The 23,273-nt window shown below is 39.5% G+C and overlaps 2 protein-coding genes and 1 pseudogene across 2 annotated transcripts; 2 read left to right on the forward strand and 1 right to left on the reverse strand.

Annotated features, from left to right (window-relative positions):
• Positions 1 to 273: 273 nt before the first annotated feature.
• Positions 274 to 5,384, forward strand: LOC120288830 (RNA polymerase I-specific transcription initiation factor rrn3-like). The gene is given in 19 exon segments (XM_039302997.1): positions 274 to 339; positions 447 to 518; positions 597 to 609; positions 879 to 893; positions 896 to 999; positions 1,524 to 1,634; positions 1,715 to 1,828; positions 2,429 to 2,554; positions 2,668 to 2,736; positions 2,824 to 2,930; positions 3,229 to 3,312; positions 3,439 to 3,452; positions 3,455 to 3,501; positions 3,503 to 3,526; positions 3,943 to 3,960; positions 3,962 to 4,049; positions 4,052 to 4,062; positions 4,277 to 4,461; positions 5,015 to 5,384. Coding segments are annotated over 19 exon segments (1,569 nt in total). The 5' UTR covers positions 274 to 291; the 3' UTR covers positions 5,334 to 5,384.
• Positions 5,385 to 5,763: 379 nt separating this feature from the next.
• LOC104422861 (RNA-binding protein 24-A) lies at positions 5,764 to 10,548 on the reverse strand. The gene is made up of 8 exons (XM_018864078.2): positions 9,651 to 10,548; positions 9,344 to 9,467; positions 8,524 to 8,653; positions 8,012 to 8,048; positions 7,650 to 7,887; positions 6,785 to 6,902; positions 6,601 to 6,700; positions 5,764 to 6,085 (listed from the first exon to the last, which is right to left on the reverse strand). The coding sequence occupies exons 1-5, from the start codon at positions 9,846 to 9,848 to the stop codon at positions 7,702 to 7,704; spliced, it is 675 nt and encodes a 224-aa protein (XP_018719623.2). The 5' UTR covers positions 9,849 to 10,548; the 3' UTR covers positions 5,764 to 6,085; positions 6,601 to 6,700; positions 6,785 to 6,902; positions 7,650 to 7,701.
• Positions 10,549 to 17,290: 6,742 nt separating this feature from the next.
• On the forward strand, positions 17,291 to 21,134 carry LOC104424010 (annotated as a pseudogene).
• Positions 21,135 to 23,273: the final 2,139 nt, after the last annotated feature.

Here is a 23,273-nt window from a genome sequence, read left to right on the forward strand (position 1 = left end):
GATGGAGGACGTTAATTTCACTGACAATGAGTTGGTTTATCACGTTAGACTGCTCTGAAGTCAGTGTCTTTTGGTAAGCCTGCGAATCAGTAGACTGTGGTCTGCTACCTTTGCTCTGATGTTTTCACTGCCCTTCTCCTCCTTTTGCTCTTCCAGATGGAATGATGATCTGGTCATGTTTAATTTTCTGAGGTCAAGCATGCTGAAATATGCTGCTTTATTGGTATCTTAATGAGATTTCTCAAATCCGTTGGTTCAGGGTGATAGTGTTATGATGAGCTCATTGGGGTCATGCATCACAGAGAACGACTTTCGCCTGATGAGGTGGCTCTGCTAGTGGTAGGTTTCCCTGTACATTTATCTTCTTTCCTTTGTCTAATGCTTACCTCTTATTGTTGATTTGCCTACGTGGGATTTTGAATTGTTGCAAATCATTTGTTCGATAGACTTGTTTAAAGGCGCTATCAGGTACAGTTTCCTGCATAGATGTGGTGCATCACGAGTCTCTTCTTTCTTCTGTAAGTAATCAATGATATGTTCATCTACTTTGATCTTATTCTCATAAGTGGCTTTCTGAAGAATGGATTTATGTTCAGATATTTGGAATGAGCATGGAATTATGGACCTGAAGTCATGGATGCGTGGTTGACTTAATCATATCTCTGGTATGAAAATTTGGTCTGTTGTTGGCTTTCCATAGTAAACAATTTAGCTCGGCCTGGTCTCATTTATTTTCCTTTTCTTTTGTGATTTTATTCTGGAGCAGGCTGCTTCAAGTGAAAATATGTCGATTCTGCTTGGATATGCTTATAGGAATTTTGTCCCACCATATTCGTACCTGGCCCTGTTAAAGCAGCCACGGGGCTCTTCAAGAAAAGACCAAGTTCTTTCTCGGTTCATTCAGCTCTAGAAAGTATTGGTCATTTGGTTCCTCTTGCTCCCATGAGATTATTGTCATTAGTCGTCCAAAGAATGCCAAGGCAATATGATAATGAAGCTGTGAGTTCAGTTTCCTTTAGAATGCTGATGTCAACTAACACCACTAAGTTGGGATGCTTTTTGATATATATGAACCTGTTACTTGGTTGATTGAATCTTCGTGGTATAATATCACTTTGATTGAAAGTGATGCATCAACTTCTAGATTACCTTCACCAATTGGCAGGTTTTGATAATAAAGCTTTTGAAAAGAGAATATCAAAAAAAAGCTCAACGCATATTCTCAATGTCACCAGTCTAGTCGCTTATATTTGTCACTTCTATATGGAATCATATGTCGTATTTTGTATGTGTTATCTTTTGATTTGCAACCTTTTGCTTTGTCCTTGGTGAAAATTGTAGTGCTTTCTTTCATTTGTTTCTTTTAATATTTTATGTTTCCATGTTTTGATGTGGCTTAATGAGACCCTGCTCTGACTTTTGCTGATTAATGAACACAACCTTCCCTCAAGTAGGATGATGGTGCTTCAGTTAGCTCATTGATTTTGGTAAGGTATGTGAAGATAAACCTTATTCATTTGTAGGTCATCATGACATATGTGGAGAACATGTTCAAGCTGGAGAGTGGTAGTATGGGACAACTTGTTGGGAGCACAATGTTTACGGCGGTAGTGGACAGACTATTAGATTTGGATGTAAGCATAGTACAGTTCCATTGTTGATACTCCTATTGAAGGGTTTGCTTGATGTTAATACAATTTTCCACTATCTTTAGTTGGAGATCGGGTGGGAGGATATTCTACAAGAAGACTCTAGCAAAGGCATTTTTGAGATGGAATTAGAAGATTTGGAAGAAGATGAAGAGGACTGGAATGACGAAGGTGGTGAGGTGAGATAGCATTACAGATTTGACTGGATCAGGTTATTGTGGATTCACTCCAGTTATATTTGATATGCATAGTGAAATCTCAGAGGATATTGTGAATGAATCAGATTAGTTGTATATGTTGATCTGTCATGTACCGTAGGGCATTTCAGCCTTAGTTATTAAAATTGTCCGAGTGTGGCTATACAATTGAGGTCCTTAAGGCAATTGCAAGTGCACATGAACTCCTCATCTCAGACGCTATGCATGGAAAACTTTAAGCAAAAGATTCATGCTTTCTTTCAAAATTTGACCTTTAGAAAGTTTATAATGGATTCTGTTTCTGTGTAATTATGAACTATAAAATAGGTAACATGCATAGGGGTCACCAGCCTAACCTGTAAGTTCCCAACAGGAATTGGCTGACGAATGTTCTTGGTTGACAGAGGTTCTTGGTTCATGGTAGGGTAGTCATGCGCCTTTTGTGGGATATGATGTTGCATTGTGCAATGAATACTGATCCATGGTTTCCATTACCTTCAATATCTATCCTTCTTTTGGGTTTTTACAGCTATATAGGTTTGATCAATAGTCTCACCTTATGTGACTAAGCTACTTGTGCAGCTTCCAGGAAAGCATTTAAGCAGAAGCAGTCTGCGAGGAAATATAATTGCTGAGAAATTGGATAGCTTGTTGGTGTTGACTTTTGAGTATCTGGAATCCTGTCAAGGGCGTGGCCGGTTGCTTGAGGTTTTATCTGGACTCTAATAAATTCTTGCTGACTATAATTGGGTTTTGGTCCGCCAATGTTCTGAACTTTTTAATCTGGTATGTTGATCTTTTGTTAATCTTTTGTTGAGTAGGTGTTCGAGACTCTTCTTCATTCTTTTCGAATCACTGTTCTGAATGCATACAAGTCCAAGTTTTCACAGGTAATGAGCACATGCTTCCAGATTTATTTACAGAAACAGGCTTTTCATTACTCCCTTTCTGAGCTGTATCAACTCTGCATAGTGCAGTTTGTGATGTTCTATGCCTGCACGCTGGATCCTGAGAACTGTGGTGTGAGATTTGCTCGAATGCTTCTAGATATTTTTGTTTGCCATGATCACCCGCCAAATACAAGGTAATATAGCCTATCCTTTGAAGTTCCATTGCAATGCCACATCGTTAGTTCACTTCGAATGGTGTGCACTGTTATCTAAAAATTATATCCTTTTTTTATACACAACAAATAGTATAGCTTGCCATGGATGCCCAACGTTATGGTTTTCTTTGACCTATGAATGATCTCGATATCGTTTTCTTTTGAAGAGTTAGACTGGTGTTAAGATTAACATCTTGTTGGTATATTTATTGAACTTGGCAGTTACTGTTTAAAGCTTCTTGCTCTAGGTATTGATTTTATATCCCGTCTTTTGCAGGATGAGTGCAGTTGCATATCTTGCTAGCTATCTGTCCCGCGGAAAGTTTCTCTCTACCAGTTACATTACTACAATGTTGAAAAGGTTATGATTGCTAAATATATGCAAATTTCTGTTAGAGGCTCCCATGAGAGAGCTTTTGGTATAACTGTAGTTCTATGTGAAGATGATTTGTTGATGAATTTATTCTGCTGACTATTAATACCTCAGGTTGGTTGATTGGTGTTTGACTATTGCAAAGTTCAGGATGAGGACGTTAATCCACTAGCTCATCGAAGTTTTCTATGCTGGCTGCCAGGTAACATCATATCTTAGTTAGATTGCAAGTTGAGATTAAGATTAGTTTTTTTTGTTATTAGGACAAATGAGTGCCTTTATGCATATATTATTTTAGAAGGAGCCTTTTATGAAAATGTGTGTTTATCAACCGATGTTTTTTCCTGTCTCCTGACAATTGGAAATTTTGAACGCTCATCTGGCTTGGTATGCATGAAGAAGTTTTTTTATGGGGATAATCATCAATGGCTTAGTATTACAGCCGTTGTTCTGCCACATTTGCACTGATAGAGCTTTTTGCTGAGACAACCTTGTCTTTTTGAGGAAAAAAATTCAGTCCGACTGTCTGGGGTCTTTGGACCAAATCTCTTTGTGATGATGTGTAACAGGAAAGAATGTTAGGTGGAAGTGCTGATGCATTCGCTTTCTATATCACAGGCTATTATGTATGTGCTTTTGCTTTCGAATGTGGTCAATGATGAGCATTCCACGGCTGAAGTCACAGCTTTTCCTTATGCCGATAGAAACAATCCTAAAGCACAAACTGATCCATTGAAGGTGAGCTTTGCTATCTTATATAATTATAGATTTGCCGTTAATGATAATTTCTTCTGACTTTTTAGAACTTTTTTTATGCATTTTTCTCTCTTTTGAATTTGCAATTACCATCAAAAGCATTCGACATATTATTCTTTACAAGAATTTTTTCCAACCTTACATTAGCTTTTTTCATCCTTGACTTACAGCCTCAGCTTTTCTCATCTTCTTACAGGTATGCCTCCCATCTGTAGTGGGGGAATTTCTTAAACAGGCAAGAGCAGCTAGGCTTTTTACGGTGTCTAAGACATCTATCTCTGATGACATCCTGGAGACTGAACTTTCAAGGGCTTTTGGTGGACTGGAGAGGCTAGACACGTTCTTTCCTTTTGACCCGTGTTTATTGAAGAAAAGTGACAGGTTCATTCTCTTGCCTTAAAAGTTTTGCAAATTAGTAATTATGGGCCAAAAGAATGTGAGTGCATGTCAACGGGTATATTTTGTTTGGTTTTGAATATCCAACTAAGAAGTGATTTGCCTACTGTGGCTGACTTCAAGAAAATGTAAGAGTTACATCAAAGGATGTGCTTTTTGCATGGTTGCTACAATCAGTTTCAGGCTGGCATCTGTTTGTAATGTGCTCTTTATTGTTGGATTTGGTTGGAGAACACGAAACCTGTCTATGCTAATTACTGGAATGCTTCCATGTGTTAGTAGAATGGTAGTGTTAAGAATAATGAAAGGGCTAAGGGTTTCTGCATGAAATAGAATCTTTTGTCTTAAGTGCAAATTCTTGATGTTAGAATTGAATTTAATGAGATCTAAATTTTCTGTCGTACTGTGATTTCAACTTTCCAAGGGATAGCTACCAGCGTGGGGACTGTTAACTACACCGTCTTTTAACATGTAACTATAGGGGAAGGGGGAAAGGAGTGCTGACCATACTTTTCTCTTTGAAACATGTATTCTGCAGATTCATCCGGCCAAACTTCATATTTTGGTCAATGGTCAAAACTACGTATGATGACGATGAAGACGAAGACGAAGATGCGGAAGGTAGCAGCGACGAAGATGGAGAAGAGTCTGTTGATGGCGCAGTGGAGAACAGAGGCGACGGAATGGCTACAAGTTTTGACGAGCGAGATATTGATATGGAAGAATTTGACTATGCGTTGAATAAGATGTCCATTACACCGAAGCAGTCCTCGATGTACAGGTTCGGCAGTGGACTAGATGAGCTTGTACGAATGCCGTCGAGGATAAGACCATCTACCAGTCCGGAGTCATTGTGAAATCAGTTGATGGTCACCAATTCTTTCAGAAGCCGGAAGATAGTGCTGCCCACATCGTATGGGTCGTACTGGAACGACCGTATCGAGTCATTTTGCTCGGAACCAAATTTGTGGTGGTAACTCTGGCATTGTAGTTCTACAGTGTTAAAATTTTGGTCTCGAATAGAAGTTGAGATGATAATGTAATGTTGTGAAACATAATGTGACAGTGCTGCCACTGTATCATATGAGCCAGAAATTTTCTCCCATCTTATGGGTTCTTGTCTACCAAACTACCTCTTATTTATATACATAGGTATTGAGTTGAAGGTTTGCAATTTGAGTCAATAAAACACAATTAGCCAAGAAGGCAAAGGAGAGAATGAGCATCACCATGGCAAGGAAAAGCTGGTACCCACTGTATCGTCACGCGCTACTGCTCAAAACATGCTTTTTGAGTCAGAAATGATAGAATTTTTATTAACAAAGTCATTGGAGATATCATACAAACTAAGAATTGACCAAGAACCCGTGCCTAGGGTTGACACAATTAAAGAATCATATCTTGATTCTTTGGTACAGCATTTACAAATTTACATTATTTACATGGTACTGCCGGAAATTATGTTCCGGCAAACAGCGTTGATCTTGCTCTGCCGCTTGGCTTCAGCCCTTGACAGACACAGATGAAAAAGCAACCCATTGCCCTTTCACTGACTCGAAACATCTTACAACTGACTTAGGTGGAATTTTGGTGGATATGACAAAGGTACCTGCAAGAAACAGTCACAAATTTATAATCACCCTTTGCAAGTATGGCTTTAACCACATTGTGCTGGACAATCATAAGAAAATGGTAAGGCATCACTAGATCATCGATGCTGAGCCAGAAAGAAAATAACTTTTAAAGACATTCAGGTTGAGCAAAGAAACAACGACATGCAACGGTAATCAGACACTTCCAATTTGCGGGTGCAGTTGTTTTGTTCCCAAGTCCAAAAATGGCTAACCTCCCATCTCACATGTAACCCAAGCCTTACAAGCGAAAGATGAGCTCTTGATATAATATTATAGTAGAGACCAGCAAATAAGTACCAGTTCAGAAACGTAACTGAGCATATTGTGTTAAGCAAACATTTCTAGCAAAACTTTGATGTTAGGATATTCATCCTAGAGAGTATGTAAAGCATGCGCATTTTCTTTTCCAGTTCAACTCCTTTTTAAATCTGCTTTAGATTGCCACATCTATTCCATTTTCTAACAAGGTAATGAGAACATTCATAGTTACCTCTAGAATGCAAATATGACAACTTGCAAGGCTAGATTTGAAGCTTGCCACTCAAGTAGCAGAGCTGCTGCTCTAAGTCCTGCTGCAATCTAAGGATTACCTGCAAAAGGGTTCACATGACAGCTCCACCAGTGATATACCCAAAATGTTACGAGGAAGATAAAGCTACGTGTATGAACTCTACCTAACATTATGACCTTTGACCTCCCCTCAACCAGTCGTTTGATCAGAAGTGTTAGTGAACTGAGGAGAATGAGTTGGTAGTCTCATCTGGGTCTGTCCAGGAGCAGGTGCTACTATACCTGGCCGACACAAGGAAGCTCACACAATTAAAGTTAAGCACATCTAAAAATTTCAGTCATTGCAAGTAGTTGAATGAAGTAGGAAACACAGATCGAGTTAGCACATGATTATTGCCCAACAGAACAGGATAAGGCAGTCTTTTCTTGTTCACCATTCAGCATTAAGCTGCTAATTATAAAAGCAGGAATTCGGTTGCCATCAGTCTGCATGTATACATGTGTGTGCATGTGAGTGGCAGTAAAAGGGCTTCCATTGGATTAGGAGAGGTAGATGCATTTTCCTAAGAAGAGAATCAAGCGACTTCTGACTTTCTGTGCCAACCTCTACTACATGTACATATACATTTTTATATTGCATTTGTGCTATCAACCAAAAGTTTCTCTTCTGCACCATTCATTCTACTCAGAGATGCAGACAGCAATATCACACAAGTGGAAGCTAGGCCACAAGAGAGGTCAACATATCATGACACCTGGTAAGGTGTAATTTAGTAAGCAAGGCCAATGCATCATGCTCACCCTAAAAAACCAGTTAATTGACAAACCTTTATAGTCAAGATGACTTGCTAAAAAATTAAACCTAAATAAAAGCAACAGGTAAATTTAAGTGTTGGAGTGGAAGGTCTCAATAGAAAGGCATTGTTGAGCAACCCCAATATCATCATAACGATGTGTATTCCTGACATCATAGGAACTCCAGAAAGATCACTTTGTTGACTTAGAAGAGAGAGTGAGAAATAAATATACCAGTAGGGTAAGGCATTTTGAATGGTCGGAACTGCAGCAGTAGTTCCTCCAGTTATATTGGGTCCCCAAGTTGCATAATATGCTGACCTGGCATCCGATAACCACGAAACATCGTATACCCATGATTACCCGGAGGTAGATGACCTGATTGCCCAAATGAGTATACGTCACTGTTATCTGTGGATGGTGCCCCGTACATTTGTAGGTAATGCTGGGCCATGTAAGGATTATAGACGCCCTGCAATATAGAAGAGGAAGTAAGTAAACTCATATCAGAGAGCTCGATATGGGATTCTAAAAACTTTTATGCTACAACTTCTAAGAAAAGTTGAAATTTCGGCGATAAGGATACTGGTATTAACCTGTGGAAAGACAACTTCAGGCCCATATGTAGTGTACCTGCAGTAAAGAAAGTGATTGAATCGCTTCAGAAGATATAGACACATCAAGGTATTACATCAACAGGAATCTTTCCAGTCAAATAATGTTGAAGATGGCATCGATTTGACCAGTTAAATCAATATGCCGTCCTTCATACTGCAAGTGGCCAGAAAAAAAGTTGAATGAATTTGGCAATCTTAAGATAAGAACAAAGCTTCCAATCAAAATCCGGGAGATGTAATGTCTTTAACTTTGCTCAAACAATATCTCTCTGAGTAAACAAAAAAGAAGATGCTCCATGTACTCAAGTACACCCAATTTTCAATTTTGAATGTGATCAATGAAATCTAATCTCTGATTTTGAAATTTCTGAATGGTATGCTAATTGCTATATCTCTTGAAATCCAGATTGTGCAGCAGCACAAGCATCCAATTCTAGCTGGGACTAATAACTGTAGGTTTCTTCCAGGAAATGACATGACTTTGGACTTACCCATAAGGAGGATAAACATATCCTGGCTGATAACCATAAGAACTTGGATGGTGGTAAACAGGGCTCCCCACGTAGCTCCCCCTGGGAGTCTGCACACTTCCAATCAGAGGTGGTACAGGTCTCATTCGCCCTAGGACAATAAAACAAGCATCCATTAGATTAAGAAACAGAAACTAGAAAGTCTAAAAAGTGATTAGTGCATATCACAAATCGAACATCAGTACATTGTAAAACTCATAATTGATGAATATGCCCAAAGACCCTGCTCCCCGTACTTGTTTAAAGAGCCACATCATGCGGCTCACAATCTGAGGGATTTATTTTGTGGTCAACATACAAGATCCCAAATTTCACAACTCATTTGGCAGTCATTTAACAAACTTTGAGGGCACATACTATAATTTTCTCACCGCTCGCCCCCTAAATGCAGATTTTCAGCATACTTTGACTATGGTCCAATGTCCACAGAAACTTATATCGAACAATTACATCTTTGAACAGGCCAACTGAGTGGTGCATAGATCCACTGGTTTTAACACTGATTTTCATCAAATCAATGGATATATTAATTTTAATAGAAGTTTGTGGTAAACCTAGCTTGCTCTCTACTTACTACAATTGGTACCCTTACAATACGAAAAGTTCTTGTTGGGATGCAAGACTCCAACAGCAACTAACAGGAAACTAACTTCGATCATCTCATGTCATGCCAGATCAAGTGCCACACGGCACTGCATAAACAATTCAAGTCTTAAATCAAAGCAGTAGGCCCATGCAATGTTCACATTCATGTAGTACTGTGGATCAAAACAGAAAGTACCATAAGGAAGGGGTGGCCGAGGCCGGCCGAGAGAAGCCAAATTGCAATTAGCCCTTCTGCCATCAATAACTGGGCTGGGATTTTCACAAGCTCTTCTCGCAGATTCAGGATCGCGGAATGTCACCTAACCTCCATATAAATCCAATCCAAGAATAAAAACACGATAGCCATAAACTCATCACCATCATATTGAACCGAAAAAAAAAAAAAAAAACCGGAACACACCCACTGAGAAGCAACAAATAATACTGACATCCCCATATAACAACAGCTAAGCCGTCACAAGTTACAGAACATCAATACTTACAAATCCATAGCCTTTGGATCGGCCGGTGTTCTTGTCAGTGATAACGACGGCCTCAAGAATGTCCCCAAACTGCTCAAAATAGCGCATCAAAGTCTCGCTCTGGGTCTCCCATGCCAATCCCCCCACAAACACCTTCGTATAAGTCGTGTCCCCAAAACCGGTGAACGGAGAACCAGGCACCGGTTGGTAGAATGCCATCTAATTCCCACCAAGACCCAAAAAGAATCAATCCAAAGCTAAAATTTCCTCCATAAGCAACTCGACGGGCTCAATTCACGTGACATAGAGGTAGACCCAGAAGAGCTCGAGCTTCCTCATCATCACCCACTAAGAATACCGGGACAAAAACAATAGAAACCCCTCTCCGGGTCAAAGATGGTAAGATTAGCGAAAGACCCAACTCGACAAAACGAACAAACAGCCCACGAGAGACGTAAAGTCAGCTCCTTGAGGTGACCCGGATCAATCAAACCCAAAGAAAAAGAAACGGGAAGGGAAAAAAAACAGACTTTCGAGAAACCCTAGCGAGATATAACAAACAGAGCACAGTTGCTGTTCAAGAAAAGAGGGAAGACATTACGATGAGACAAAAAGAGGAAGAATTGAACTTGGGATTCGGATTTCGAGGGGACGAGAGGGGGCGCGGGCACGAAGGGGGATCCACCGAAGGTTGTGGCCTGCGTGGGTTCTTTGCTTTTTCCTGTGTGGGAAAAAGCCGAGATCAAGCCTTAAAGCTGTGGTATTTTCAGAATCTTCGGGACAAAACTATTCCCCCCAAGCCAAAACACTCACCAAAATCCCCTTTCTCTCTCTCTCTCTCTCTCTCTACTGTCGTCCGATTTTCTGATTTGCTGTCCCGATGTTGATAATCTTAACCACGAAGCTTGCTATTAATTCCCCCTTTCTCTTTCCTTGCCCTCTGTAGAGAAAGTACTGTCTTGATAGAATAATGCCGACCAAGCTTGTCATCTTGCTCCGAGCGAAAACCCCATAAAGCCAAAATCAGGCAAACGCGGATTTGGATAATGACCCCAAGCAATGGCAGAGAAACAACCTTTTGTCCGAATGATTCGAGATATGCCAACCTCGTGAAACTTAGAAACATTATGTGAATTGGGATTGCTAAACTAGAATAAGAATTTCACTGATTAAAACGATCGATATTTCGTACTGCATATCTTGTTTTTACAAAAAATTGTAGATTTTTGCCATTTTTTTTCTCGATATTGGAAGGCATCCATTTATTGTTTAGATGTTTGATTTGTCATGGAGACTTACATAAATAGATTGAGTAAAAAAAAACTATGAATATGTGGAATAAAGCTATCATGTTGAAGTTATTTTTGCTCCCGACTATTTATGAAATGAATTTAACTCGAAACTTGTAAGAAACATGAGAGCATGTATGTGATGAATTGCAATACCAATATAATATTACTTAGAAAATATAACCGATTTAATATATATTATTATATCGATTTGTCAAATAGAGATAGCTTTTGCGCATTACCTAATACTCAAATCCACTAATGTCCCAAGACCCCACCTCTCGAATCTATAAATCAACAAAAAGGAAACTAAAGAAAAAAAATCTCTCAGCACCATTCATGGCGAAGCTTAAAACCCTGGTTTGTCTCCACATACTTTCCACATCACAAGATTGTTGAATTTTGGGGTTTCTCGAGCATGTGGACATAATAGCTCCGCGATTTTTCATTCCGTCCGCCCTGGCAACGACCCGTGGCTTGGTCGGCATTGGGATAAGCTCGTACTTTTCGCAATGAAACTTCGAAGAATGAACAAAAATTACACGAAAGACGCGCTAAAATCAGATCTCTGAGCACATAACGCGTTGCTAATTAGTTTGAACATCTAGAATCCTTGAAGCCTTTCGCCTCATCACCATTGGCCACATTATTAGATGTGTCCCCCTAGTTTCCTAATCGAGAAAGAGAATCACCATCATCATCTACAAAAGTCTTGGCCATTCGGAGGTCCATATGCGAAGCGGGGTGACCCGCTTTTGAAGTGACGGGGTCGGGTCCCTCTCCTTGTCGCAATGGGTCAAGCCAATGCTGAAGGAAGTGGCTAGGGCTTGTTCTCGGGTGGTCCAGAACAAAAGGGTGGTCCATCTTCTGTAGTAACTTCAAAGCATGATCAATCAAGCCAGGCAATGATAGCTTTTTCCGACATTTAAGTATAGGGACTTTAGTTTTTTTATTTCTACTGAGTTTTTGTTATATATCTTCGTAAATTAGGAAACGTTCGTTGTTACAACCTTTATAAGTATTGAGACGATCCGAAAAGATGATGTAGCCGAGACCTGATTTGCAATTGCATCCGAAAATAGTGTTTCTCGGCCTTAATCTCTCCTTTACAGCATATTTTGCTCTGAATGGAGATTGCTTATGTAATCAGTATCTTTTTAATATTCCACTTGATTTTAGTCCACTCGGCATAATTGCCTTTCAACCAACCTACTCATTTGCCTCTCTGGGGATGAAAACCCAGGATTTGATCTGCTAGCTTGAACGTTTGGATCATGCAGAGAAGAGAGAAGAGAAGGCGCAAAAAGACTTGTCAGAAAGAAAATTAATCTTTTTGATACCGCAAGAGCTAAGAAAACAATGAGTTGATTTGATGTATCTATTTATTTATTTTCTCAAAAAAATGAGCTGAGGTTGACTCTTGGTCAGTGGACACATTATTCTCCAACGCAACAGTCAGTCATCCTCCAGCATCAAATCTGAAGATATATCTGTTTTTTTTTCTTTTTTCTTTTTTCCAAACAAGAACAAAGAAAGAATGTACTCCCAAACAAGGTTGGGCCAAGCCTACAATAACATTATTTAAGTGCTTAAATGGGTTGGTGAATGGAGAAGGCCGAATGGCATGGAAAACATAGTAAAGGAATCCCAAATTCAAAGTTCTAATCTTGGTTATTATATACAAGACCCTGCGTTAATTTCAATGCAAATTGATTGACTAGACATCAGAACGCACGCAGACTCTATTAATTAGTGAACTCCAATCATATCTCGTTCTGTCTTTTAACTTGCCTTGTTGGGGTTTAGTCTCATTTTTTTCCTCGCTTAAATGCAATTACTTAAGTTGACAACTTATTCTAGATGTGGCGGCCATACTCCGTCGTGTTGCTTTCGAAGTTGACTTACAATTTCAAATTCAGTTAAGACCATCGAATCCTAATGTGATGGTTTTGTAGGCGTAAGTGATGTGCTTTTCCATGTCGATGATCATGGACCATCCTTATAGCATTTTTAATTATGAGCCTGTTCATACTTTATATGAGAGGATTAATTTTTTGAATTTGATAGCAATGACCAAGACATTGATTTTCAAGGTGATAAAAAAATTGATCAAATAAGGAAAATTATGTCACTCATGAGAATCCAAGTATAAAATTGATGCTGTGTTATGTGCGACATTCTACTTTCATTCATTATCTTAATAACATTATTATAAACAAATCTAATTCAAATGATAAATGTTACTATCCCCTTTTTTGGGAGGGGGCCGGAGGCATGAATGGCCTATCTATATTATCTTAATAACATTATCATAAACTTATGTTCCAAAGAGATAATTAAATCATTGCTAAGTAAATACATGATCTCTTCTATCTATCTATCTATTTATGTATAGATGGGAAAAGCCTACATAACAGTCCGTCATTTTTAGCACAAGTAACTCACCATTATCAACCACAAACAGTGTTGCTTAGAACCTTATGACCGGCTTGTCCGGTTCCAGCAATGTGAGTTCCATAATTTCATTTCGAGGATCCAAATTCTGCTTTCCCTACCAAATACTTGAAGGTACCATCTTAATGTGTCGTTTGCTTGTCCCTTGGCATGCAAGCGCCTTGAGCAATTCTAACTATGATTCTCCGATTACTAGGTACTAATACTTGGACCGAACAGCGTAAATTTCTGATATGAGGTCCTTGATTATTCCTCATTTATTTCTTTAGTGATTTTACATGAACTTGATTTGTAAGGTCTCAATCAGCTTCTACTTTAATTTTACAACAGTGGATACCCACATCACCTCTATTGATTTTCAGTTGAGTTTGCAATTGGACAATGTCCACATTTGTAAACATAGCCTAAATCCAAAGACAATTCATAGCTTTCTTTAGGTTAGTCTAGGTCAAAATAAACCACGTTTGCTCGGTAAAGAACAACCTAAGTGTCAAAACTTGGTGTGAGGGGGCATTAGAGTTCCAAAATTGGGAAACCGACACTTAAATGTCACTTTTTTAAAAAAATGAAAACTTAAGCGCCAACTTTTAGTGAAACCCATTGAAAATCCATTTTACTCCTATCTTAACACTTAAGTGTCACTTTCTTAACTTTTGGCATTTAAGTGCCTCCGTGTCACATCCGTGTCATATTTGTGCCAAGTTTTGGTACTCTAGGTGTCTGAGACTCACTTCTACTCAATTGGCATTTGTTGAAATTTTAGCTAAGTTTGACGAATGTTTTTCACTTAACTCTACATGCTTGTCGGGTTGTAAATGCATTTGCCCCTCAAAGCACCAGTCCTATTTCGAACAAAAAAGAGTCTCACAATAAATGAGTTTGCAAAATTGCCCTTTTACTATTATCCATGACTAAAGGAAGGAAAAAAAAAGATGAGATGAACACGATACCGACACGGTAAGCATGCATCGAAATAGAAAGGGAGAAATGAAGACGTGAAAATAAAAACGGACTAGGCATAGCAAAATGAGGAGGACCCTTGCTCGGTTCAAGATTGCTTTTACATCAAGTCAATTTACCTTACTTATTGCGTGCTTGAGGTTAGGCTAGGCCAAAACAAACCACCTCCACTCAATTGGCAAAATTTCAGCTGAGTTGACAGAGGTTTCTCACTTAAGCTTTTTTTGTTCTAAACGCATTTGTCCCTTGAACCGTCAGCCCCATCTTGAACCAAAAAGAGTTGCAAAATTGCCGGCATAGCGAAACGAGTTAAGAATTGCTTTTGCACCAAGGCAAGTTAGTTTACCTATAAATAATGACCCTTGCTCAGTTCAACTATGTTGCACAAGAACCCTCGATAATATCATGGCTTTCCATTTTACTTGTTTCGTTTGGGTGTGTTATCTTGTGATAGCTTCACACGTTGGTGTTTCAAGCTCCGTTCAACTCGTGAAAGGCCTCTCATGGTCTTTGGCCCCGTTTGGTTCAGTATTCCCAAAGGGCTTTGAGCCACCAAAGCCCCTTGGGAAAAATATGAGGTGTTTGGTTGAGCATTCTAAGGTCACATTGGCGAACTGCTGGCCTTGGAAATGCTGAAAGCCCAAAGCAGGTGGGGATCTGCTTTGGGCTTTTAGCATTTCGGAATGCTTGATATAAGGTTTAATGAGTTTTTTTTTCTTTCTAATATCGCCCTCACTATGATTGTGTTTTCCTCTTTTGCCCTCACAAGACACTATTCATTGTCTTCTTCGGCCTTGCTACTCCACTGCGAAGCTCAGCCGATGGGCGCAATGGGCAGCGCTCAGCCGTGAGCAGCCAGATCTGGTTGTCAAGGGGCCAAATCCATTTGGGAAGCCTCGCCCGAGGTCGCGCAACCTTAGGTGAGGTGGCTTGAGGTTGGGTGACCTCGGGCGCCACTTGGGTCGCTCAAGGTCGAGCGAACCAGGCGACGCCGCCCAAGGCCGCATGAGCGACGCTCGACTTGAAGCCACTTCACCCGAGGTCGCGCGACCCCCCCAAACCGGTTGTCGCCGCCACCGCCATCAACCGCCTCCACACGCCACTAGTCGCCTCCCCACCGGCACCAACACCATTGTCAAGCCACCTCCCCCATGATTTTCCCCTCTCCACCCAGCCGCATCTCCTCCCTTTTTCTTTTCTTCTCTTTTTTCCTTTTCCGTTTTAAACTAAAGTTGCTTTGCAAAATATACACATTTTTAGTATCCAAACATTCCCACCTTCACAAAAATGCCATTTCTCCAAAGTCGAACCAAACGAGGCCATTACCCATCATATACAATGCAATTGATGCTGACATAGACAACTTTTAATATTTTTATTATTTATTTATTTTATTTTCTTTTATTATTCTTTTTTTCTCTTTCTTTCTTTTTCTTCCCTTCATCTTCATCCTCTAGCCAATCACGGGAACTTGATGGTCAGCTAGAGGTGAGGGCGATGAGGTCGCCAAGTTCCGAGGACCTACTAGAGGAAGAAGGAAAAAAAAAATATATATATATATATATATATATATATATATATATATATATATATTCAAAAATATGCAAATATTATTAAAACTATCTATGTCAGCCTCAGTTGCCCCATGTAGGACAACCAACAACCATGTCAATGTTGATTGGTCAAAATTGGCTAGATGGATTGAATTAATGCAAATGTAAAATGTTTATGACTAAATTGATATAATTGCAATAAGTTTAAGATCATTTTGATAATTTTGCCGATAGATAGGACAAATCCCAATATCATCTGTTGGGCGAAATATTACATTTATCTCAACAAAAGTACAGTCGAGAATGAGAAGGATGTGATAGACAAAAGATGTTATTTTAGTAGAATAAATCAAGGTCATAATTTCTCATTTCATAAATATGCTTATGGAAAAAATGTAGTTCAAACGACTACGCCATTTGTCAATTCCATATATCCGAAGAGTTGTTCAAGATGACAAGAAGAATTGTCCAAAAAGACATAAACCTATTGTGTGGAGACCAATTCAATTCGAAAGCTTTTAATTGTGCCAATTTAATTCCAAACCTATTGATGATTTGCTAATTTAGTTCTAAATCTTTTGACAATTTGTCAATATAGTTCTTCTAGCCAAATATCTAAATAATAAGTTTATGACTAAATTGACAAATCATTAATAGGTTTAGGACTAAAATGACACAATTGAAAAGTTTAGAATTAAAATGGCAAATCATTAAAAAATTTAGGATTAATTTGACATAGTTGAAATGTTTATGATTGAATTAGCCTCTACAGAATAGGCTTAGAACTTTTTTTGATAATTATCTCCGAGAGGACATGTCTACGGTATCTCTTAATAATTGTCATCTTATAAGTAGACAGCACACGGTAAACATGAGTATAGAAATAATCACATTGCACACAATGGGCAACATGCTATGTATGACACACATTGAGATTTTAACATTTCATATCAATCTTTGAGATGGCTTTAATCAGAATCATGCTACGGACTAATTAAGAATGCAAGCCCTCGAATATGTCTCGCATGCTTACGTGCTCAGCTGGGGTTTTATTGCATCATAAGGTGGACCGTCGTTTGTCGTATTCACATTACTCTTTTAAGTAATTGTTTGTGCTAATGAACTCTCTTATTACATATGCCACTAATGAAAAGTGGGGTTATCTTTTTTTCAATCTGATTTAGTTCGGTGAACTTATGTAACCAAAAAGAAATGTCAACTCGTACCATATGTACTGCGTTTGAATAGTTTTGTACGTACGCAAGCTTGTGATATAATAAAGAGAGCTTCCTTAACCTCCCCCATCAAGAAGCCATTCTTCTCTTGCTCCTGGGGCTAACCTCTGGAATCACCAGCAATAAGGGAAAGAAGAAAAGGACGCCGCCAACCATCTCCATTTCCGGCAATGGACGTTCGCCCTCGACCACCCGCTTCTGCAACGAAACCTTCATCCGTTGCCGCTGGCGAACGGGCCAAGCTCTTCTACTGCCACGACTCCCTCAAAGCCTCGACTCACTCCCGTTGCCCTCTACCTCACCAACGGGCTATTCTTCGCCCTCTTCTTCTCCGTCAACCACTGCCTGCTCCACTTCTGGCGCTACAAGGTCCGTAACTCGACCCCTTGGCACATCATCTCCCCGCAATTGCCTCTCTAATCACCTCGGTCATACACTTGCTTGGGTTCTTCATGGTCGGGTTCATCCAGTTGCACGGCAGCTCAAACGAGGACTGGACCGTGCACGAGGACGATGTGGCGGAAGTGGAGGAACTTATGGTCGTGGAAGATAGTCGTTCCACACCTCGTGCCGCAGCATTTCAAAGCGTGAGTGTTTTTTTTTTTTTTTTTTCGATTTTTGGTTCAATGATATCCCATGAAACGCGACTTCATATATGTATCCGGCTCAAATTGAGTTTAGAATAATGTTGGACACTAGTCCCTATAAACCGGACTTCAAGAGAAGCTTTTAGCATCGTCCAAACTCACGATTCATATTCTGAAATCTATCATGTCGATATATGCAAGTTATATTGCACACGGCAACTTCAAACCAAGTCCAGACAAAAATTTTCATGAATGGCTTCTTCTGATAATACATTGTCTAATTTTTGTCTGGTGTGTTTGATTAGTTAGGGCTTCAGCTGCAAGTACGTCCCGTCAAGATACTCAATTCACTTTAATTCCATTCCATGAGTTTATCTATAGTTCGTCATCTATTTATCAGCTATTATTAGTATATCTGCATTACAAGTATAGGAGATGAAGTTACCGAACCTGAAGTCGTTCTTGGTTACTAATATCTGAGCATGACTTAATTTTAAACGGTATTCTCCACAAGCTCATGAATTAATAAAACCCTCATTACCTCCATCTCCAACGAAATTAGCTCGCCTAATACCACCGCTGGTTCTTGATGAAGACGATGAAAGCATTGTCAGGTCTGTCATCTCCAGCGCCACCCCGTCGTATTCTCTCAAATCAAAGCTTGGCAACCGCAAGCTGGCGGTGGCGATTGGCTGCGTGGCCGTTCAAAGAACCATGGGAAAGTCCCTCAAGGGCCTCCCAATCGAGGGCTTCGGCTACAACTCGATACTAGGTCAGTGCTGCGAGATGCCCATCGGGTATGTGCAGGTCCCGGTGGGAATTGCTGGTCCGCTGATGCTTGACGGGGGGGAGTACATGGTGCCAATGGCTACAACGGAGGGCTGCCTGGTGGCGAGCATGAACAGAGGGTGCAAGGCAATCCATGCCTCTGGTAGCGCTACGGCGACAGTGTTGAGGGACGGAATGACGAGCTCCAGTGGTGAGGTTCGCTACGGCAGCAAGAGCAGCGGAGCTGAAGGTGTTCCTGGAGAAGCCCGGGAATTTTGAGACACTTGAGGTTGTTTTCAACGGGTATGCGTCATGATGTGTTCATTTTTCTTATTATTATCATTTTTTTAAAAAAAAACTTTTCAGAAATCTTCGATGTGTAATGCTAGATACAGACTCAGTTACTAAAAAAGTTAAACAAATAATAAGACAGATTTCTATTGGAAGCTTGAATAGGCCAACTAGCTTAAATTTACCTCAAGGAAAAGTCCTTCTGGTCCATAAATCTTACTACCTATAACATTATTCTTTGATCGGTATTTGTTTATATTAAGAGCTCAAGATCATGGAGAGATGGTTTGACTTTACCTTCTCCAAATAAAAGAGAAAACACAGAAAACAAAGGGGGTTCTGAAAATTCAACTATAGAGCTTTGAAGATTTCAAAGCTTCAAGATGGTTGAAGGAGAAATTATAGGAGTGATGCTCATCCTAAGGGAGCTGAGAAAGTTTTGGACTTGTCAACTAGAGAATCAAATATTTGACATTCCTATAGAGATTTATTATGACATTCGCATCTTAATACAATGCAAAAAATTATGACATACTTGTATATGTATATATTGATAGCTACGTTTCATGTCATCATCTTGAATTATAACAATGAAAGAACAAGATCACAAGTTCATGGGTTGGTTTTTTACTGTATACAGTCTAAAATCGTTTGATCAAACCAATAAATAACATAAAAAGATTAATGAGATCAATTCTATTTACATTCATCTATAAATAAACCGAGTCAAAGTAGTCTCTTCTTTTTTATTGTAACAACGGCGTGATGAGTCCAGGGGACTTTGGTTGGCGCGCTATTTGCGCTTATCTCCACTCGTTTGACTTGGTGCAAATCTTGACTTGTCTGGATTTTCGATGGCTTTTTTGGCAAGTGATATCTTCTTGAGGTTGATGGATTACCTGTTCCTTACTATTTATTTGGAATAACCATTCATCGTCGCCCGAACTTCTTTCCACTTTCATTGACTCAAGTGAGCTGCAACTTCCCATCAAAGTTTCCTTTGACTTTGACCATGTCATGCGTACGTGGACTAAAACAAAGCACGACAGACAACGACAATTGCAGGAGAATTATGTACCGACATTACGTAAAAATGACAAATAATAGATCGAATTAGGAGAACTTACATTAAATTTCCTGCTAATTATCCTCATCATCCAATAAAATTTCGTTGTTTCTCCTAACCACTTCCTTATTTCCTCTCTCTGTCCGTTGATTTTTCTTTATTATTACCGGGTTTTTTTTTTTTTTTTTTTTCAGATGCTGTTTTCTGTTGATTATTTCACCAACACGGCTTTTTGTTTCGTGCCAGGTCAAGCAGATTTGCTAGACTGCAAGGAATAAAATGTGCGGCTGCAGGGAAGAACTTGTACGTGAGATTTAAGTGCTGCACTGGAGATGCCATGGGCATGAACATGGTCTCCATAGGTGTCCAAAACGTCCTCGAGTTCCTCCAACAAGACTTCCCTGCCATGGATGTTATTGCCATTTCTGGTATTACCCCAACAGAAGCAGTCACTTGTGATGTAGAAATTCTCTCGTTGTCGACATATACTAATTTTGCATGATGTTATTTACATCAATTCAACGTGGAAAGCTTCTGCACTGATAAGAAGCCAGCGGTGGTAAACTGGATATAGGCGAGGTAAAGTCGGTGGTGTGCGAGGCGGTGATAAAGGGGGAGGTGGTGGGGAAAGTATTGAAGACCAGCATAGCGGCGCTCGTGGAGCTCAACGTGCTCAAGAACCTGGCCGGGTTGGCCATGACCGGCGCAGTCGGCAGGTTCAACGCCCATGCCAGCAACGTCGTCTCGGCAATCTTCATTGCCACAGGGCAGGATCCCGCCCAGAATGTGGAAAGCTCTCATTGCATCACCATGATGGAGGCCGTCAATAATGATAGAGACCTCCATGTCTCTGTCACTGTGCCCTCAATTGAGGTAATAATTACAACTTAAGTAATCTTCCATTCATGTCCCTCCTGATTTAAGCAATTGACATTACGATTACACCTGAATCAATCTGCCATTTATCTTGCTTGTACGTATATATATTTAGTAAATCTCTCTTGGAACTGTTATGATCACTCGGGTGGGTACGGTGGGAGGTGGGACCCAGCTGGCATCACAGTCAGCATGTCTGAATCTACTGGGAGTGAAAGGTGCAAGCAGAGATTCACCGGGGTCGGACTCGAGACTCTTCGCCACCATTGTTGCAGGAGCTGTTCTTGCGGGTGAGGTCTCTCTCATGTCTGCTCTCGCTGCTGGTCAACTCGTCAACAGCCACATAAAGTACAACAGATCTAGCAAAGATGTCACTAAGGTTGTTTGTGTGTGTGATAGAGAGACCAAAAGAAAAAAGAAATGAGAGTCCCTCTTGGAAACTCTTTCTATTCAACCCCTAAAGCTTGGAATAATGCAAAAGGAGGGGGAAAAGGGTAGAAAAATACAGAGTAAGGACGTTTTAGAATGAAGGCTTATGCCATGTGCCTAAGGGGTGAGTGATGGAGATAAATTGGCTTTTTACGTTCGAGGTGGTTGGCTCAATAATAAATGGTTCATATGATTTTTACTAAGTCACAAACTCGATTCATGTGATTCGCGATGTGAATGAACGATTTAAGTTGAGTTGAATACCTACTCAAACCAAAATTTTCATAATGGATGGTGCATTTAGTTTGATTATGGAATTGTGCTTTGGAGTTTTAAGATCGTTGGGCAAATGTTAAAGTATTTAAGTAGGGGGCTTGCTTTGTATTTTCGGCATTTTCAAAAATCATCTTAGGGTTTAATTATTTTTTTCTTCCCATCTTTCCTCATTAAATAATCTAAATTCTAGTTACCCTCACGTCACCCTCGTCCCCCTTTATCCTCCATTGTGTCACTACGACCCGCCATCTCCAATGAGCCAAGTCTAACGTCAGCGACTAAATCTAGCATCGATAGCTCTTACTAAGGTTGTTTAAGGTCGTGTGACCTCATGCGATGGCCATCGATGAGATCTAGCTTGCCGGTAGCTAGTAGTCTTAAGTAGATTTTATTTATTTATTTAAAATATAAATCTAAAAGTCCTTTACAAATCTAACTTTTCCCAAACAACATTTAATCCAAAATTGATTCTCAATATAATTTTAAATTACACTTTACCAAATACTCTTTAGATTTCAAAAACCTTTTAACCTAAAGTGTTTGCATTTCTTCAAGGACTTTCTCCAAATGCCAAACCAAATGCAATGTATGTGTTAAGCCAAAAGTGTCAGCAAAGCACCTTTCGAAACGTGTGAATCGATATGAAAATCAACAGAAGATGTGAAGAGTCATTTATTATTGGACAAAATATGTGAATTGACAAGAAAATTAAAGGTACGCAAAAAACTGAGATAATTGTGGCTAGCCATATAAAACAAAATTGAAATGTAAAGATAAAATAAGGAAAAATTGAACAATCAGTATTCATTGATTGGTTAGTTGTCTTTGCTCAAATTACAATTTTAATATTTATAACTACTAGAAATAGTTAACAATAGTTACAAAGAAAGCACGTAGCATCTTAGTATCTAGCAACATATATTTAGAAACGATTACCAAAAGAGCTACTACTTGACAATCATGGCATCATCACTCACCCCGCTTGGATGGTTTCTTTCGCAGTTTGTAACCCTCTTCCTGAAAGTTATAATAATCCATGTTTCTCGGTCATTATCTTAGTGGCTTTCGAGATTCACGGGCTCTACGAATTGATGATTATGCTGATTTCACAATTAAACAGGTTGTTATAACTGCAGACAAAATTGTTGGCTTCACGCTTGAGCGCTTGTCTTGTTCTTGATATATTGATCTTCTCTTGTCGGCTCAACTAAATCTCATTTGTCGACCCTCTTTGCTCAACACTCGGTAATTTTCTTTTATATTGTCTGTCGGCAACTCTTCATTGCCCTCGTAGATTACCTATTATTGCCGACTAAGCACAAGCAAGCAGAGTCAACGGGGGTATATGGGAGGAAGCCAGTCTGAAGTAACCCCAATTGCTAAAAGGACTGGAAAGTTTTAGCTCCATCATGTTATGTCTTGCTTGATCTTATCCAGTTTGAGTCAATGGTTAAGGATTTAGGCAATTTTTTGGTGTCAACAGTGTGAAACGATAAGTCTTCTCGGGTGAGAGGTTTCATTAGCACTTGTCGTCCTTCTTCACCCTCTTACCTATCAAATTTAGTAAGAAATGAGACGAAAATGATGGGAAAAAAATATTGGAGTAGATTGTAATATTGTAAGGATATTGATTAAAAAAAAAAAATTATTGAACGACACTCGATTATAAGCTTTTCAGATTGAGCAGTAAATTGTAACACCGGAAATTATTACCATGGCAGCCGGAAGCTCAAGCATCTTTCAAACTTGCAAAAGATTTTTATATGGACTAGGAAGACTCATGCTCATATTCCTATTATTGTTTCCCTCTTCGAACGAAACGGAAAGCTTTCAAATATCACCCAATACCCTCCATTTCCA

The sequence above is a fragment of the Eucalyptus grandis genome, chromosome 10 (genome assembly GCF_016545825.1).
Source record: "Eucalyptus grandis isolate ANBG69807.140 chromosome 10, ASM1654582v1, whole genome shotgun sequence".
Taxonomy (NCBI): domain Eukaryota; kingdom Viridiplantae; phylum Streptophyta; class Magnoliopsida; order Myrtales; family Myrtaceae; genus Eucalyptus; species Eucalyptus grandis.